The sequence below is a fragment of the Ipomoea triloba genome, chromosome 10 (assembly GCF_003576645.1).
Source record: "Ipomoea triloba cultivar NCNSP0323 chromosome 10, ASM357664v1".
Classification (NCBI taxonomy): Eukaryota; Viridiplantae; Streptophyta; class Magnoliopsida; order Solanales; family Convolvulaceae; genus Ipomoea; species Ipomoea triloba.
In genome coordinates this window covers 4033513-4051844 of record NC_044925.1, presented here as the reverse complement: position 1 = coordinate 4051844, position 18332 = coordinate 4033513, and the positions used below count along the sequence as shown (strand labels likewise).

The 18332-nt window shown below is 31.9% G+C and overlaps 1 protein-coding gene across 1 annotated transcript; it reads right to left on the bottom strand.

Moving 5' to 3' along the window:
* Window positions 1-10165: 10165 nt before the first annotated feature.
* On the bottom strand, window positions 10166-11065 carry LOC116032345 (purine permease 21-like). Its single transcript, XM_031274845.1, has one exon. The coding sequence runs from the start codon at window positions 11063-11065 to the stop codon at window positions 10166-10168; it is 900 nt and encodes a 299-aa protein (XP_031130705.1).
* Between the last annotated feature and the right edge of the window lie 7267 nt (window positions 11066-18332).

Genomic DNA, 18332 nt, shown 5'->3' with positions numbered 1-18332 from the left:
ACATATTTGAGTATATATTGTCCAATGAAATCGTAGTTGAATTAGAATATAATTTAGTGGTGTTGTAATAAGACTACATTGTGTATAAAATGAAATTCAATAACATGTCTCACTGTAATAAGACTATTGTATGTATAATATCGAATGAAACTGTAGTAGAAATAAAATGAAAATTCAATTGTGCTGAAATGAAACTATAATGTATATAAAATGAAACTAAATATGTTATGCAAACATAACTAATTACGCGGAATGGGTGCCGTTTCTTTTCATTAAAAAAAAAACGATACCGTTTTGGAGCATGGTCCATACAATTGTCTGGACTATGATCCATACAGTTGTGTGTACCATGCTCCACAATAAAATTTGCCTACATCTTCCCACTCCATCTCGTTTGGGTTCTTCACTCTCTTGTTAGAATATTTTATTTTTTTGTATTCCAACACCCTTCTTGTTTGGGTTATTTCGTCCCTTCCTAGACTATTTCATTTTCATGTACCAATGTTTGGGACTCACAAAGAGCCCACCACATTGGGTGTAACTTCTACAGTGTAATTGTCCGGGCCCGATTCTCTGTCATTGCCCACAATTACCACCCCAAAATCAATTGAGTTGTCCATGCTGGGTGCATTTATTCTCTATCAATGAGTGTGGATACTTCATTACTCTTTATAGATCACGTTTTCCCTCTTTTCTTTTGGTGAATGCCATTTAGTTTAGATCCAAAGGAAAATCGATCTTGAGCCACTCATAAAGAGCACCATATCTGTGCCACTAGATTATAAAGTTTTGGTCTTTGAGATTATACAATTAGTTGCACTATCGGGACTCTCTGCTCGCGATTGTAATCTTCTAAAAAGATGGCACTTAAACTTTTGTTTAAAATGAAGCTTACGGCCGCTACCCGAAGATACCATTTAGATGAATCCTATCTTGTGATTTTAGTCGACAAATGATCACAAGATATAAATCATTTTAGATTGTTCTTAGCTAATCGGTTGAAACTAAGATTGGAAAGTTAAAGTTAAAGTTAATTGTAGGTAGTGTTGATAAAATTTTTCTAATTAAAAAAATCCAATTACATTTTATATTCGATTTAAAAGATCTATTTGAGATTTTCTTTTCTACTATATTAGTGTCTGCTACTAGTGGAAATGCACATGTTTGTTAGCACTGAATGATTTACTTAACATACATTTTGAATCTTGTGAAACACGTGGACGGGTGGATGAGCCATTTTGTTGCAGAGAGAAATACAATTGGATTTGGCCGTATTATACTGTCATGATATTCCAAGAAACAAAGAAGATCAAAATCAGATACTATACCTATCAACACTCCATGATACTCTCTCATGCTCCATCTAATCAATCATCAATTAGAATTGGAGTGTGACTTTGGTGAATTAAAAGAGAAATAAAGGGAAAATAAACTTCTATTATTAATTTTTATTAACTAAGATTTCTTTTAATTTAAAAAGGGTAAATTTTACGGTCGGTAACAAAATGACCAAAAGTGCTAACTTAAAACTTCATTCACATCATATGAATATTTTATCAATAGTTTTTTTTTTTTTTTTTGAGTACATCAATAATTGTTAGACCAAAAGTACTTACAACAATATCAAAAAGATTAAATATACTATTATTTAAAAGTTTGAGATCAAAAAAATATCTCTCCTATACTAATTGGACTCTAGTGCCCAAGGTATAAATTGCATTGAACACTATTCCAATTATAGATTATTTTTCGTAATTTATGTCAGTTATTAAAGTAATGTAAAAAGCATTGATATAATATATTAAATTATAGACGTCAATTCACCAGCCGACGTCTATATTATCATATATATATATATATATATGTGCACGCGCTCTATACACAGACCAACGTATAATCAACATATATTATTTTTTTTTATAAATATAAATACATTATTAGACCTCAAGAAAAGAACAAATAAACAAATAAAGTGGGTCACACCTAAATTAATTATTAATCAGACCAGTAAATAAAAAAATAAAATATACTTGCAAATAATTAATGTAAAGTATTCAAGTGCAGAAATCCCTTCAAAAAAAAAAAAAAAAAAAAGAAGTGCAAGAAATGGGATGTGGGGCATTGATGCAGAAATTAAATGATTCAGTTGCCCTTTCAATCCAAGTCCTGGCCGGGACAGCCTGGTGCTTCTTTTTAATGCTCTCCAATTATTCACTATTTAATTAACCTATATGATCATGTGTTATAAATTAAAGGTTCATGCGTGATTTAAGAGCATCCCAATAGTATGGGATTTTTTTAAAAAAAATTATTTTTCAAATATTTTCAATCAGTCTATATAAGAAAGGGAGTAAGGAGAGAGAACAAAAAAGTAATTAGGGTAATTATCAACTTGATCACTTTGACGCACCTAATGAGCATTGCTGGTATGCGAGACGTGCACTAGATGATTGTGTTTTTTTTTCTTTAAATATGTGGTGAGGTCCGAAAAAAAAACTCATATTTCTACATCATTAGAGAAAACTCATAATAAATCTCTATTATGTATCTCTTATTGTTTGACGCGAAGAATTAGAAGATCTATTTGCCAAAAATAGAAATCAAGTTTCTTACTCAAATGCACTTTTCAAATTCACTAAAAAGACTTTTTTAGGCCTCTTCATACAAACAGAAGAGAAGTGGATAGACTAATTGAAAAAGTTTATAATTTTCATCATCAACAATCTTTCAATTCATGTACTATTGTACTGAGAGTTTCGTGTCTTCTAACTACTCCAGATATTGTTGAATTAAGTAATGTTGAATATACCAATACATGCGTTACTGAAGAATTACTCATACCAAGAAGGTTGTATTTGTATTTATTTATATAGACATTTACTTTTTATGGATTTAAATTTAAAACTAACACCAAAAGTAAATCTTTTCATTAGTACATAAATGTTAACGCATCAAATATGATAAATTATTTCCTATTAGTTGAAAATGTTAATTTTCTTATGTGTTATTCTTTTATGTATATGAGATATAATCTTTTGTATACAATTAAATCTGTTAGTTTTCTTAAAACTGCCTATAATTATTGTCAAAATAGTTATGTTATCATGTCTAAGATAATTTCTATATATTCTTTATTGTCTTGTGTAGTTCTTTCTTTTCTAGGTTTGGTATGCTCATCTTTTACATGGAAAGAAGTCATCTGGTATGAATTATGATTTTTAAAAATGTATAGGGGAGAGAGTAAAAGCTATAGAGGTAGATGGCCAATATTGAAAAAGGTGTTGTTGCAAAACAAGACACTCAAGGGAACTCTTTGAAAAGGTACTTCAGTACAACCTTGAGGATGATTTTTTGTTGTAACAGTTCAAAAAGGAGTTGCACTATTATCAAGACAGGAGATATACTTTCTGCATCTTTTTCATTGCATAATCTTAAACTTATTACTCAGACTTCAATCCCATAAGGTCCTGTTAGGTTTTACGAAGTAATCTGAATCATATTACATTGGAGTATTATTTTCAATTGGTATCAGAGCGTATGTTGCTTAACTTGTTAGTGAGATTTGTGGGATACTCTGTGTGTTTTGTTTCAAGTCATAGATGGATCTTACCGAAGTGAGCTCAATATCACGACTTCCAAAAGGACCAAAACTACAAAGACGGTTGAACTATGCATTTTGGAAGAAGAGGATGGAGATTTTCATCAAAGCACAAGACAAGTGTTGCTATGAGGCGGTAGAAGATGGGTATGAGGCACCAATGATCATTGTAAATTGTAAGAGCTGAAAGAAAAGTCAAAAAGAGAAAACTGACAATGAGAGGGCTTTGGCAAACTTTAACACCCGTGCCTTGAATGTTATCTATAATTGAATTGAAACCAACCACTTTCCTATGATTTCTAACTATACAACTGCCAAGAAAGTCTATGACATCTTGAAGGTCACCTATGAAGGAACAGAGAATGTCAAAATCTCAATATTACAACTAATTCAATACTGATTTGAGAAACTGAGGATGAATGAAGATGAGAAAATCTCCAACTTTAACACTCAATTGAAAGGTCTAGCAAATGAAGCTGCTAACTTAGGGGAACCTTTTAGTGAAGATAGTCTAGTAAGAAAAGTATTAAGATCATTTGCTTAAAGATTTCAAACGGATGTCAAAGCAATAAGGCAATCTCACAAGATAGATGAACTCAAACTGAACCAACTAATGGAAAACCTGGAGACTTTTGAAATGGAAATGGAATAAGATGTTAAACCAGAGAAGAATAGGGATAAAGATGTTTTTTGAAAAAATAATAAGAATAGGGAGTGATCAAGACACAGAGTTTTAAAACTCCAACTTTAGCCAGTTCTGTGAATAACATGACATTTTTCATGAGTTCTCAACTCGGAGAACCCCTCAACAGAATGGGGTGGTAAAAAAAAAAATAGGACTCTGCAAGAGATAGCTCAAGTCCTACTTATGGCTAAGAGAGTTGCTCAACGCTTTCGGGCAAATTAAAGGCAATGCACACAACCTGTTATATCATTAATTGTCTGTACTTGAGACCGGGAACAGATATGACGGCTTCTGAACTCTGGAAGGGAAGAAAAGCTAGCCTCCGCCATGTTCACATATTCGGGAGTAAATGTTTCATCCTGAATGATTGGGAACAACTTGGGAAGTTTGAGTTTAAAAGCGATGAAGCTATCTTCCTAGGATACTCTCCCAATAGTAGTGCATACAAAGTCTTCAATAAAAAAGACGGAATTGGTAATGGGGAGAACTAATGTTGTAGGAGAAGATGTTATCAAGAGGACTGATTTACTTTTAAAAAAAAAATCAAGAGGACTAATTAGAAAGATGATAAGTAATCATGTCGATCTATAGTTTCTACTTCAGTCAAATCAATGATGCAAAGAAAATTGATGATATTTTGCCTGAAACACTACCACAAAACCAGCTGTGAGTGCCCAATCAAAATAAAGAGAAAGTTTCAAGTACAAAAGCATAGGTAAATGGTGTTTAAGATAGTGCTAGAGTCATCCAATATGGGGAAGAAGAATCATCCCGTGGAGAGTATCATAGGAGAAGCTATTGAGAGATTAAGACCAGGAACAAGGACGTACAAAATAAATTACCGAGATATGTTGGAAATACTCGTGCTACCTCTCAACCATTTAGCTCTTGTCCCTGTATGTATGTTTTGTTTTATACTCTGTAAATTGTTATTAATAATTAATTTATTATTTATTAGGATAGCAATGTTATTGTTCGTAAGTTTATTTAATTTTAAATTGTTTATTCCTTTTTATGAACTATAATTATTTATTTATGAAGGGATTGATGTTGATATTGATAGGACCAATGTAAAGTTTGTCTTGTTCAGGATTAAAGGTTTAAATTTCAACTATTTATATTTGAAAGGAAAATATGTACAGAAATTCAAATTTTATAGTCTATACAAGTTCATAATTTTTTTTTTGAATACATGTGGACTTTTAAAAAACTATTTTAAAGTCTAAATCGAAAATCATTAAACTTTTAAAGAATTTGTAGTCAAAGATAGAATTCCACCCAACTTTTAAAATCTTTAAAAGTTCATAAAAGTTTGAATTAAATACACCCCTAGTGATTAACTAAAATTTTTATTATAAAATATAACAAATAATATAATTTATTTTTATTTAAAAAAGCGTTTGACTAATAGCCTTACAGCACGTTTGGTTCACAGAATGAATTTGGAGGGAATAGGAATGTTATTCCATAAGGAATGGAATATGTAAGGAATAGAATATGAATTGTATTCTGTTGTTTGGTTCGCTGAAGGAATAGACTTTAGCAATTGTATTCTAACGTTTGGTTGGTTAAAGAAATAGAAATATAATATATATTTAAAAGACATAAATACCCTTATACAAAATTTATTATTATTATTATTATTATTATTATTAGAGTTAATTCCATTTTAATTTGGTCCTAAACTTATATGTGGAAGTCCACTTTTAGTCCATTTTTATCAGAACATTCACATTTGGTTCTAATATTATTGTGGCATGACAATTTTTGGTCATTTATCAACAAAATACAAAGTGAGTTGACCTCGCTATATTTTTATGTTTATTTAAAAAAAATTGTAATTGAAGACTGAAATGCATTTTTATTTAATAGCATTACAACTATTTTGTTGATAGAAGACCAAAAATATCATGTCACAACAACAACAACAACAACAACAATAATAATAATAACTATTATTATTATTATTATTATTATTACTAGTATTTTCACCCATGCGATGCACGGAATGGATTTGTTATAATATATTAAGAATATGTGGATCGATATATAATTATATAAATTATAACATCAAATATTATATAGTGCAATTGAAGATATGTTTTGGATCGATTATGTTTTCTGATGCTATCCTTGTTTGAATTCTAACAAATAATTGTTTAATTAATAGCTAATGTGTAGATGTACGCACGCGGTGCTGAAACTTTAGAGATTTTATATATCATTGTTTATGATTTTTATAAATTAGGCAAATATGCTCGTTCTCTAGTAACTCAGTTATAGTATTCAATTGCTATTCTAATTCATGTGTATGGAAGATATATTTTTGTGTAGATATATTGCAATTTTGCCATCTTAAAAAAAAAACATAATATCACCAGTTGTATTTTACACATTATTGAAATATCTTTGTAAACAACATTGGTAGTAGCAACACAATCTTGTCCATCATCGTTTAGAACTAATTAACACTTTCAGGCTATCAGGATGGGTGACTCCGGAAAAAGCCATGTACAATTGACCGTGATTAAAAACTGTTTTTTTTTAGCAATCTGCATGAGTCTTCCTTGCATGCAACAAATATCACAAAAATTCAGTGTTCTAAAATAAGTGTTTAAATGCAATATGTAGATAATTTGCATTGCATTATATATCATTAATTTAATTACTTATCGGTTAGTTATTGCAAGATATTAATGTACACTTATATTTTTTATATTCAGTAAGTATAATTATATTAGAGAAAAAATTCACCTGGGAGTAATAGGATAATCAGTTGAGTGATTGTTGGTTGACCATAGAGTGTTGATATTTTCTAGACAAATAATTGTTGGAAAAAATAGCATAAAATGGCATTTTAGTGGCTATATTATGGTAGAAATATATGTGGGGTCCACTTTCGATTTAGGTCGGGTCAAAGTTGATTCGTGTTCTTAGTAGCTAGATGAAAAGTTTGATATATTGTACGCTCAAAAAGAATAATGGGTGAATGAGAAATTAGTTCTCAAAGTTAACCCATTTGAGTTAGAAAAATGGAGAGAAAAAGCTTTCAAGTAGCTTTTGTCTCATATTGGTTTGGGAAGTGAGTTGCACAACTACTTATACAAGAGTCTTTCTAAGGCTTTTGAATTGTATAGCATAGAGACTCTCTCTCGCGCGCAGGGGGGTGCAAACCAAATCCCAGAAAGAACTTCAAAGGCTTGACTCGTGTGCGCCGACACCTGCAGGCACGAATGTCGTTCAGAAAATTGGACAATTTACTTGGACATGATTTTTTCTAAACATATTTTACAATATTACAGAAACCTTAACAATATAGGAGTGTTTTGGGCGGAAATTAAAGTTGAGGATATTGTTTTTATTAGTAGTATAGATTACATTGCAGGAAAATATATGTACTGTATTATTACGATTAGTAATTTTAATCTAGAATTGTATTACGAATAGGAACGTAGGTAAGAATATATTTTATTAGGAATTGTGTTACTATATTTTAATTTACAATTGTATTGCAAATAGGTTTTCTTTTAACATATTTTAAAATATTACGCAAACCTTAACAGTATAGGAGTGTTTTGGGCGGGAAGTTCAAGTTGAGGATATTGTTTTTATTAATAGTATAGATATAGATTGCATTGCAGGAAAATATATGTATTGTATTATTACGATTAGTAATTTTAATCTAGATTTGTATTACGAATAGGAACGCAGGTAATAATTTATTTTATTAGAAATTGTGTTACTATATTTTAATTTACAATCGTATTGCGAATAGGTTTACTTTTAACATATTTTAAAATATTACGCAAACCTTAACAGTATAGGAATGTTTTGGGCAGGAAGTTAAAGTTGAGGATATTGTTTTTATTAATAGTATAGATTATTATTACATAAGATTTTAATATAATATTATTTTGTAGTAATTACTATATAAAAAAAGTGATCTATAAATTATGAACCAAAATATTCATATAAATAACAAAAAAATTTAAAAAATATTTAATAATATTCCAAAGAAAAAATTATGAAGTCTTCAGAAAGTTTGTTTGAAATGGGTGTCTCTCCTTATTTCAAGTAGTCTTCATGCAACAAATTATCAGGTATTCAAGAGTCCTAATATTACTATAAATTGTGATGGGATTATCCTAAGCAGATTAAATCTCTTGTATTAATTGTTGGTTGCGTTCTGTGAATAAAGTTTTAGCAGCTAGTTGTATTCTCGTCGGGATCTACAAAATGTAGTTGGTTCGCAACATCACCACTAATCCTGAAGTTAGGGTGACCAAGGAAAACAGAGATGCAGGGATGCTGGACAATTTTGCTGAAGGAGAAAAATATGCCAAGCATGGTCTAAGAAAGTATATGTGTGTAATAGGACACCAGATATCATGTCATCCATCAATGGCTTCTTCAGTGACCCAAAATGTACTCTTCTATACGTTACCAATGCAAGTACCGAATAAAAGAAAGCCTAAAAATTAAAATTTAAAAAAGGGCAAAAAGGTAATATAATAAAAAAAAAAAACCTATTCCTGAGAACTCAGGAATAAGCTAATACCAAGGAGAGGCCAAAAATCTCTATTCCCCTTGTAAGGGGAATAGGAGTGTTTACTAAACAGATGAATACGCCTATTACTGGGAATGCTATGTCATTCCAGACCTATTTCGCGAACCAAACACCTCATTAGTGATTTACTCTGTATTAAAATGCGTACTCTAAAAATAGAGTTTTACTACATGTACTTTCAACTCTTACTCTCTCAAATTTATTTCCTGATGTAGTAGACACTGATAAACTATTTTCTTCATGTAGATCCCGGTAAATGTATCTACATTTTTTTTTTTGTATCTACATCAAATTTTAAGTATGGTAGTAAAAGTTGAGAGTAGAGAATAGAAGTTTATATAATATTTTTCTTTAAAATATAACAAATAATATAAATTTTTTAATTTACAAAAAACGGCTTGGCCCATAGCCCAGGCTCCCTTTATTACACTGTACTTTATGTGGCCTTAACTTGCCCCACTACAGTTTAAAAGGTGAGTGTGGGCCAACCCAATAGTCATGTATGTCCCTTTGGATATTTGTTTTCTTCATTGTAATTGTAATAAATTCATGTTTTATTGAAAAAAAAAAAATCAAGTTATTCAAACAATACAGAACTTATATCAGCATATGAATTTGAATATCCACTATTGGAATTTCAAATTTAAATTGATCAAATTTCATTTCCCAAAAACATAAGGCATGTTTGATAATGTAATTAACTTATCAATCAATTTGATTTGTTTGACAACTATTAATTGTTTGACTTGATTAAATATTCAATATAATATTTGGTTAATAAGCTTTTTGTAACAACTTATTGTTCCAAAACCTTAAAAACTTTCAAAAAATTATTTAAAACAATTTTTTCTATCAACTTTTGAAAGGTCATTTTGTAATAATTAATTTACCAATTTTTTTTTACAGCATTAATGCTGTCAACTAGTCAAACCCGCTAACCCAATCAACTAACACCCAAAAACTACATTTTGTTCAAACTTGAGTTCAGATTTTAGGATGCCAAAACTATCTTGATTATCCAAGATAAAGAAATTAAGATTGGACACTATTTAATTAGCTAAAAGAAAAATATACTTCTCCACACATGTAATCACTATAAAATAGGAACAAAGAATAAAATACCACTCTTCTGACTTCTCTGTTGTAGAATTTCTTTAAAGCCCAGTAATAATCCATTATATTTTACAAAATTTGGTACATGTGACTTTAAAAAGGAAATATTAAAACAATATATCCATTCATCCATTAACAAGCAAAATATTTATTGGTTTGTTTCAAAAAATTAAAAAAAAAAAAAAAAACAACAACACAATTCTTAGATATCTGATATCTTTTGTGTACACTTACTTGCAGCCTCCAAATCATCAAGATATTGCTGATAAATATAAGAAGCAAATCCCCAGACAGACAACAGCAACGACATCACCTTCAACCCACTCATCTCTTCATGCAACAACAACATCGACAGCAATGGAGTCAGAGGAGTGGCCAATCTTATAACAACGTTGGAAAACAAAGACGAAACCTTAAAAGTCAAGGTAAAAGAGCCAACAAAGTAAGCCTGGCAAGCCACAGCACTGAAAAACAAGTCCAGATTATAGGCCAACACCCCTTGCTTATAACCCTCCATTTCTCTCCTCAGACCCTTCCACTCCCCACTGGCAAACAGCCCCACCAGAGTCACAACCGTGGCCACAAAAGACTGTGAAACAGTGAGCATCACCGTGTCTTTAAGGGTCTCCCTTTTGATGATCTTCTCGAATACGAGTTGGGTTAGGGAGAAGAGGAGGGCAGGGCAAGCAGAGGCGGCGATTGTGAACAAAACCCCCAACATATAATCATCCTTAGAGGCTACCTCGGACGATGTCGTTTCCTGGCTGAAGATTAGGAGCATAGGGGAGAAAGTGAGAAGTATAACGGCGTTGATTATGTAAGGGGTGAAGCTTTGGGCATTAAGGAGAAAAGAGAAAAGGGCAGTGAAGGCTAATTGGGATGAGTTAAGAAGGGAATAAGTAGAGGCAGGGAGATAATCTAAGGCAAGTGAATAGAAAATATCAGTTGCTGCTAAGAGCAAACCAAGAACAGTGGAAACTAAAGCCAGAATCAGAAGAGAAGGTGGTGGGTTTGAAGAAGAATTGGGATGAATTTTGGGTGATGATGAGATGAAGAGAAAGGGGATGAGGAAAGGGAAGCCTGCAGATTGGGTTGAAGCCATGAGCCATTTGCTGTTTCCTCCTTGGTCATAGTAAATTCTTGACAAGAGAATAGCAGCTTCTAAGCCTGATAAGGTGAGAAGTGTATAGAAAGCTAACTCAAACCACCATTTCCACTTCACAATCTTTGGTTCATCAGTAGATTTTGAAACTTTGATTTCACCCCCAAATTCTTCAGCTTCATAACCTGCTCAAACATATTTACTAGATTTATAAAAGAAACAAAAGGTATGTAAGATGTAGTTGAGGAATTAACTTACTTGTGTTATCCAGCAATCTCTGGTGATGTTCACCCATGTGGAACTCTCAGAAAGCTCTGGCAAGATGGCTGTTTGGTCCACCAATAATTCCCTCAATATTTGGAGTTTCCATAAATAGAACGAAAAATGATAAATGGACTCCAATAAAGTAAAATTCCCGTTAATTTGATTGGAGAATGGGGAAAAGAAAGTAGAGAAATCCCATTAGTAATTTTTCCTTATTCAAATAGAACCCATGGCCCCAAAAGTAAACACATCCCAGCACAAGGACAAGTGTTATCATTATTGTTGTTATTATTGTTAGGAAGAAAGTGTTTATTATTATTGTTATTATTAATGCGTATTTTTTAGATGGATGTGAAATAAGTTATCGAAGTAGTTTTACAATTAAATCCCTTAGGGCCCGTTTGGTTCACGGAATCTTAGATTACCTTAGATAATAGGATTACCTCCAGAGAAGTAATTTGAGATTAAGGGAATGTAAGATTACCTCATGTGTGTAGTTAAAGTGGTAGGAATGTAATATTAACTTGTTTGGTTGGAGGTTATATTTTAGGTTATACTATATCAACTATATAAATGCCCTTATAGAAAATGAAAGGTGCAAAAATACTTTACTTTTAAAAATGTTTTGGTTAATTTGTAAGCCTCTTTTTTTTTTTTTTTCAATGGCTCATAATTTAACAAAATAATAATAATAACAATAATAATAATAATAATAATATTTTCTCAAAAAAAAAATAATAATATTATTATTATATAATGGTTAGTTAACAAGAGTAAAGTTGGAATATTTCAAGGTAATCTTAAATTACCTAAGAAAATGGAGGTAATCACATTGCCTAAAAATATTACCGCCACATCAGCTTTGAGGTAATATAACATTACCAAGTAATCTCATGGCTTGAACCAAACAAAGTAATATAACATTACCAGGCTCACATTACTTAAGTAATCTGAGATTACATGAACCAAACGCCCCCTTAGGATTTTTATTTTTAAAAGATTCATTCATATTTTGTTCTAAACTTCACCTCTGTGACTAGTTGAGTTGTCCATATGGGCAAGATTCATTCATATTTAAGACTTTGTTTGGCAGAGCTTATAGCTTATTTTAAGTTACTAAAAAGCTATATGCTCTGTTTGGTAATGTTCTCGAAATAAGTTAGTAGCTTATTTTGAAGTGCTACCTATTAAAAAAAATAAGCTAATAGCTTCCTAGCTAACTTTTTTTTCTATCTTTATCTTTATTATTTTAAATAAATGACATCATTTATTATTCCCAATTAAAACTCTTTTGGCCTTTTTTTCTTCTCTTATGCTCCCCCTGTCAACCCAGTGAGGTAGCTCAAGTGGCAAGTGAGCTCTCTTCGTGGGGAGGAATTTCGGAAGAACATTCCCCCTGGGTCAACTCCTGTGCCTCTCGGAGCGAATGTGGGTAGACCTCGGACCGTTAAACGGACGGAGAGAAAGACCGAGAAAGACCCTGTAAATTTACCAAAAAAAATGCTCCCCCTGTCCCATTTTATTTGTCATACTTACTCATTGGTCAAACTAACTATTTCTTCTTTGTTTATTTTTCTTATTATTATTTACTTGTTTTTAAATTTGATTTTTGTGTTTAATAGTACTTTTAGTGTAGTTTCTAAATATATAAATTTTGTATATTAATAATAAAGTTAATATCATAAAAAATTGAATTAAAAATAACTTCAGTCAAGTCTCGTTAACCGAACCAGACACATAAAATGGGACGGGAAGAGTATTTTTATTCATTCCCTTTTCCTATATTTCTTTTCAAGTAGTAATATCTCCATCAACGAGAATTTAAGTGAGACCTCTATTGAGATGAAAGAAATTCACAACAATTTTGTTACTTCATTATGGGGTGCTAAATCTTGATTATGCTAATAGTTTCATTTCAAAATGTTAAATTTTAATAAGTAAACAAAGTAACAAACTTATTTTGTTGACTCTTTGTGCTTCATTAGGTTGAGAAAGTAGCTATGAACAGATACTACATTGTAACAGAGTCAGTAATACTAAAAAAAAAACTTATTTAAATTTAAGTTAAAACTATTTAAATTTTATCAATATGCTATTTTTAGTCTATTTACATTTATTAGCTTATCAAAAAGATAATTTTATCAAAAATACTTTTAAGCATAATTAGCTTAGATTAATATATATAGCTCTTCAGTTTTCAGCTTCTAGCGTATAGCTCTCAACTTTCAACTATCTTTTTAGCTAGTTTGCCTAGCTTAAAAGTAGAAAAAAAAAGTGCAATTCACTTATTTAGCAGTGTAACAATAGGCAAAAATTAAGTTGACAAATTAATGCTATGATAAATTACACGCAGTGTTGCAAAAATCTCGCTTAGGTGTCGATTAATCTCCGCCTAGGTGCTAGGCGTCGGTTCGACCGCCTTGCGTATCACCTTAAATGGTGGTCTAGGCGACTGGCTGGTTAGGTGACCGCCTAGGCCGCTTAGGCGCTGACCGCCTAGGTCTCCTAGGCGTCGACTAGACCTCCTAGGCACCAATAGGCCACCTAGTTGGCCAATTAACTATTGGTCTTTTTTTTAATGGGTTATTTTACTCAAAATAACATCGTTTTGAATGAAATAATCCTAAATTGTACAAACTCTAGATATTTTTTAGGTTAATAAAAAATATTTTTGTATTAATTATTAAAGTATTCTATAATTTATAATTATTAGTCTTTAAAAAATTAAAAAAATACTTAAACAAATGTTTAAAAAATAAAAAATAAAATAAAAGATACACGGCGCTTAGGCGTCGATTAATCCCCGCCTAAGCGTTAGGCGCTCCCTGAGCGTCCCAGGAACGCCTAGTAATTTTTTCAACCATGATTACACGTTTATTTTTTATTAGATGCTTGCTAATTTATCATTTGATATGGTGTTAATTTAGCTGGCTAAGACGCTAGATCTGGGATGAGAAGGAAGATAGCCTACTAGCATCGTCTTTGTTGGCCTTAGTCTAGCCATTTTTAAAATAATGGGTGACGAGAACACAATGACTTTATGGTAACTTCCTACTAAAACCAAAGAATATCAAATCAAAGTTTTTTTTAAAAAAAAAATAATGGAAGGGTGACGAGAATACAGTGATTTTAGGGTGACTAGCTTCCTACTACAAAACTATGCTAAAAAAAAAAAAAAAAAAAAAAAAAAAGCTTCCTACTACAAAACAAGAATATAAAATTGGGAATAACCGGCCAACTAAGTGGTTAAGATTATTGACAAGGTTTTTAAATTTGACGTAGGATTAGAGGACTAGTGGTCTAGTGGCACCCGGTGTCCCGATTTACATTCTCACATGGATGATGGGAGTGGGTACGAGTTTCAGTGGAGGCAACTGTTGACTCTTTGTGCTTCCGTAGGTTCAGAAAGTAGCTATGAACAGATACTACATTGTAATAGAGTACTAAAAAAAAAGACAAAACGAAGTAGCTATGGACAGATACTACATTGTAATAGAGTACTCAAAAAAGAGAGTACTCAAAAAAAAGACGACTAGTCTATGACCATTTTAATTCGAGATAGTTAATTATGGATAACTTAAATTGATTTAATTTCTTGTGATGTTTTATTGGCTAGGATCACAATGTGTATTTATTGCCTACCTTCAGTTAGTACATGATTAATTATAAGTTTTTTACCTTACTTAAAAAAAAAAAAAGGGAATTATATACAGTCATACTATATCTACAGTCAAACTCTTTAAAGTGACATATTTTTCCACAAAAAATATCTAAATACATCCAATTACTAAGTTACACGTGTCCTACATATTTAAATTATATAAAATGCTTAAATATTTGCAAAAACCTATAGTGAAAGCAAGAATATCAAGTTTTCTGATCTGACACTCACATTTAATTTGTATATATATTTCACTATTTAATATTATTCAACATTTGTGCTGTACTGCAAGACGCTAATAAAACATGAAAGCACTTCTTAGACGCTTTTATAAACATCAAATTAATTAACCCAGTGGGGTAGCTCAAGTGGCAAGTGAGCTCTCTTTGTGGGGAGGAATTGCGGGAGAACTCGAGTTCAAAATTTCCACAAGTAAACGATTCCCCCTGAGCCAGCACGTGTTAAACGGACGGAGAGAAAGACCATGTAAATTTACCAAAAAAAAAAATAAACATATGACTACTCTTTTTAAAGCATATAATAACACTCGCCCTTCAAATTAACACTAAATTACTAGGGTAACACTTATGTGAGACCGTCTCAAGGCTCTCAATCCGTGAGACGGGTCGAATGTTTAATTAATGGGTCACATATTTGATTGATAGGATGTCGGATCTTTAACCTCATTAATCAAAGATCCGATCCGTTTCACAGATTGAGACTCATGAGACGATCTCACACAAGTTTTTATCAAATTACTGTTAGTGTCGACCCTAATTAACCATGTGAAGCCAAGGTGTTAGTACAGGACCCCAAAAACTGGGTTAAAGGATGCTCTATTAAAAATAGAGGTCTTGTCTAATAGTTTAATTTGGACATTCATTATTTTTGTTTCGATATGCAATTTAAATAAAATAGAGTAAAACGAGAAACACAATATAAAAATAATAAACAAAAAGATAGGGGAAGAGATTTTTTTATTTTTTTTACATTTAGATTTCGCTATAATGATACAAAAAGATATCTATTTATAAAGTTAAGAAACATAATCCAAAAAGACCTGTGAAATATAAAGATAGAAGTCTAGAAGATGTAAAAAATCTCTATAACTGAAGAAATTGAGTCCAAATCCATATAGACTTTAAGTTATTGTATTCTATTACTAAAATTAAAAAGTAATAATTTTTTTTTGGTCTAAATATAACTCATAAAAATTTAACAAAGAAAAAATACATTTCAAAATTTAATTTAAAAGTGACATTTTTGTGCATATTTAAATACAATTATACAAATGGGTTAATACCAAATTTGGTCACTCCTCAACTATTAGGATTTTAACACTTTGGTCATTGACTACTGAAGTTGCTCAATATAGTCCATAATTATGCAATTCTTACCTAATTTGGTCCATTGACTGTTAGGATTCCACCACTTTGGTGCTCGATTATCAATGTTGCTTAATTTATTCCCTAAATATGCAATTTTTTTACCTAAAATCGTCCATCGACTATTATGATTTCATCATTTTGGTCATCGACTATTAAGATTTCACCACTTTTGTCTTCTCGACTCTCCAAAAAGGTTCCAAATCCCGAATAAACTTACATTTTAGGTTAACATTTTTCATAATTGAGGACTAAATTGAGCAACTTGGGATTAGATTTGCACACACATTCCCCTCCTTGCACACAAAAGAGAGCATCTAAGCATCTAAGCTACACAATTCAAATTCTTTAAAAAGTTTAATTGTATTTATATTAGTACAAATTCACATATTTTTCCAATGCTGGATAAATGTTACTTAAAAGCTTTTTCAAACTCCATTTTCCTACTCGAAGAGGACATGATAACAATCAATTTCTCATATACTTATTATTTCTTTTAAGCGTATAATATAATACATCAATTTCACTTATTCAACTAAAAGAATATTCACTTTGACCTAACCCAAATCGAAAGTGGACTCCGCTCAAATTAATATCTCAAAATAACTAGTTAAAATGCCAATTTTTATTATTTTTTCCAATACTAAAGCGACATCTCCTAGCTAGCTAGTACCAACTTGGCACTGTCGCACTGAAAAAAAATACTCGTAATACTGTAAGTGGAGTCAAAATCAATGTCCTTTCCACAATAACGTAACAGATCAGAGCTTAGTGGACATGGCATGCATTGCGTGAAAATTCATACCACTATACCAGCCTAGAAGCCAAAACAATTTTTAAAATATGAAATACATATGTAAAAATTAATGAAAATCAGAGCATTGATTAGAGGTGGCCACGGGCCGGTTCAAGGTCGAACCAACCCTGAATCGGACCGGAAAAAAGCACGGTCAAGTCCGGACCGACCTGAAAGTGGGCCTAGCCCGGATCGGAACCGCTTGATAAGGGCCGGTTCAAGTCCTTTAAAAAAAGAGCCCGGAGCCCAGCCCAGGACCAAGCCCGAGCACGACCCAGGCCCCTAACCAGCCCAGACCAGGCCCGGGGCTAAGCCCGGGAGCATGCATTCTATGCAGCCATGGGCAATGAGCCCATGTCACATGGCATGTTTGCCACTTTTGCTTTGCAGCCTTTGCTGCCATTAACTCCATAATATATATATATATAATAATGTGGCTTAATGGAGTTAATGGCAGCAAACTGAGCAAAGCATGGGAGATTGCCATGCTTTGCTTCCATTAAGCCACATTATATATATTATATATATTTTTAATACAACAAACAAAATTGTTGGGGATTTGGGGCTACTCAATTCTGCATCACTGCAAGCAACGTACGTTGGGGTTTTATTCTTCTAAGTATGTGTGTGTGTATATATATATAAAATTAATTAATTAATATTATTATTATTATTATTGATGTACCAAGATGGTGAAATAATTTAATTGGAAACACCTTAAATTATTAATCATAGGGTTAAGAGTTCAAATATTTTTATAAACGAAATTAATTAATTATAATAAGTTATTTATTAAAATATTTACAAAAAATATTAAAATATTTTGGACCAGCCCAGGATCGGCCCACAAGAAGCCCGGGCCCGGGCACGGGACCGGTCCGGGTAGGCCCAGGACTGGACCGGCCCTATATACCCTGGGCCGGTCCCGACCTGTGATATTCTAGGCCCAAGCCCAGGCCGGAACCGGCCCGGGACCGGCCCAGGCCCGGAATTTGGCCAGGTCTAGCATTGATAAAGACACCATATATTTGCAGTTGTTGAAGAACAAGCTAAGTCTTTTTGAGAACCCTTCATTTCCAAGTATTCATCTGTATGTTAACATGACAATTTACTTTGTTAACACAATTGAAAGTCATCATATCTTCAATGTGACCTAAAAAA

What these genes read in the sequence shown, in the direction of transcription:
- LOC116032345 (XM_031274845.1), bottom strand. Translation starts at nt 11,065, where the DNA reads ATGGCTTCAACCCAATCTGCAGGCTTCCCTTTCCTCATCCCCTTTCTC.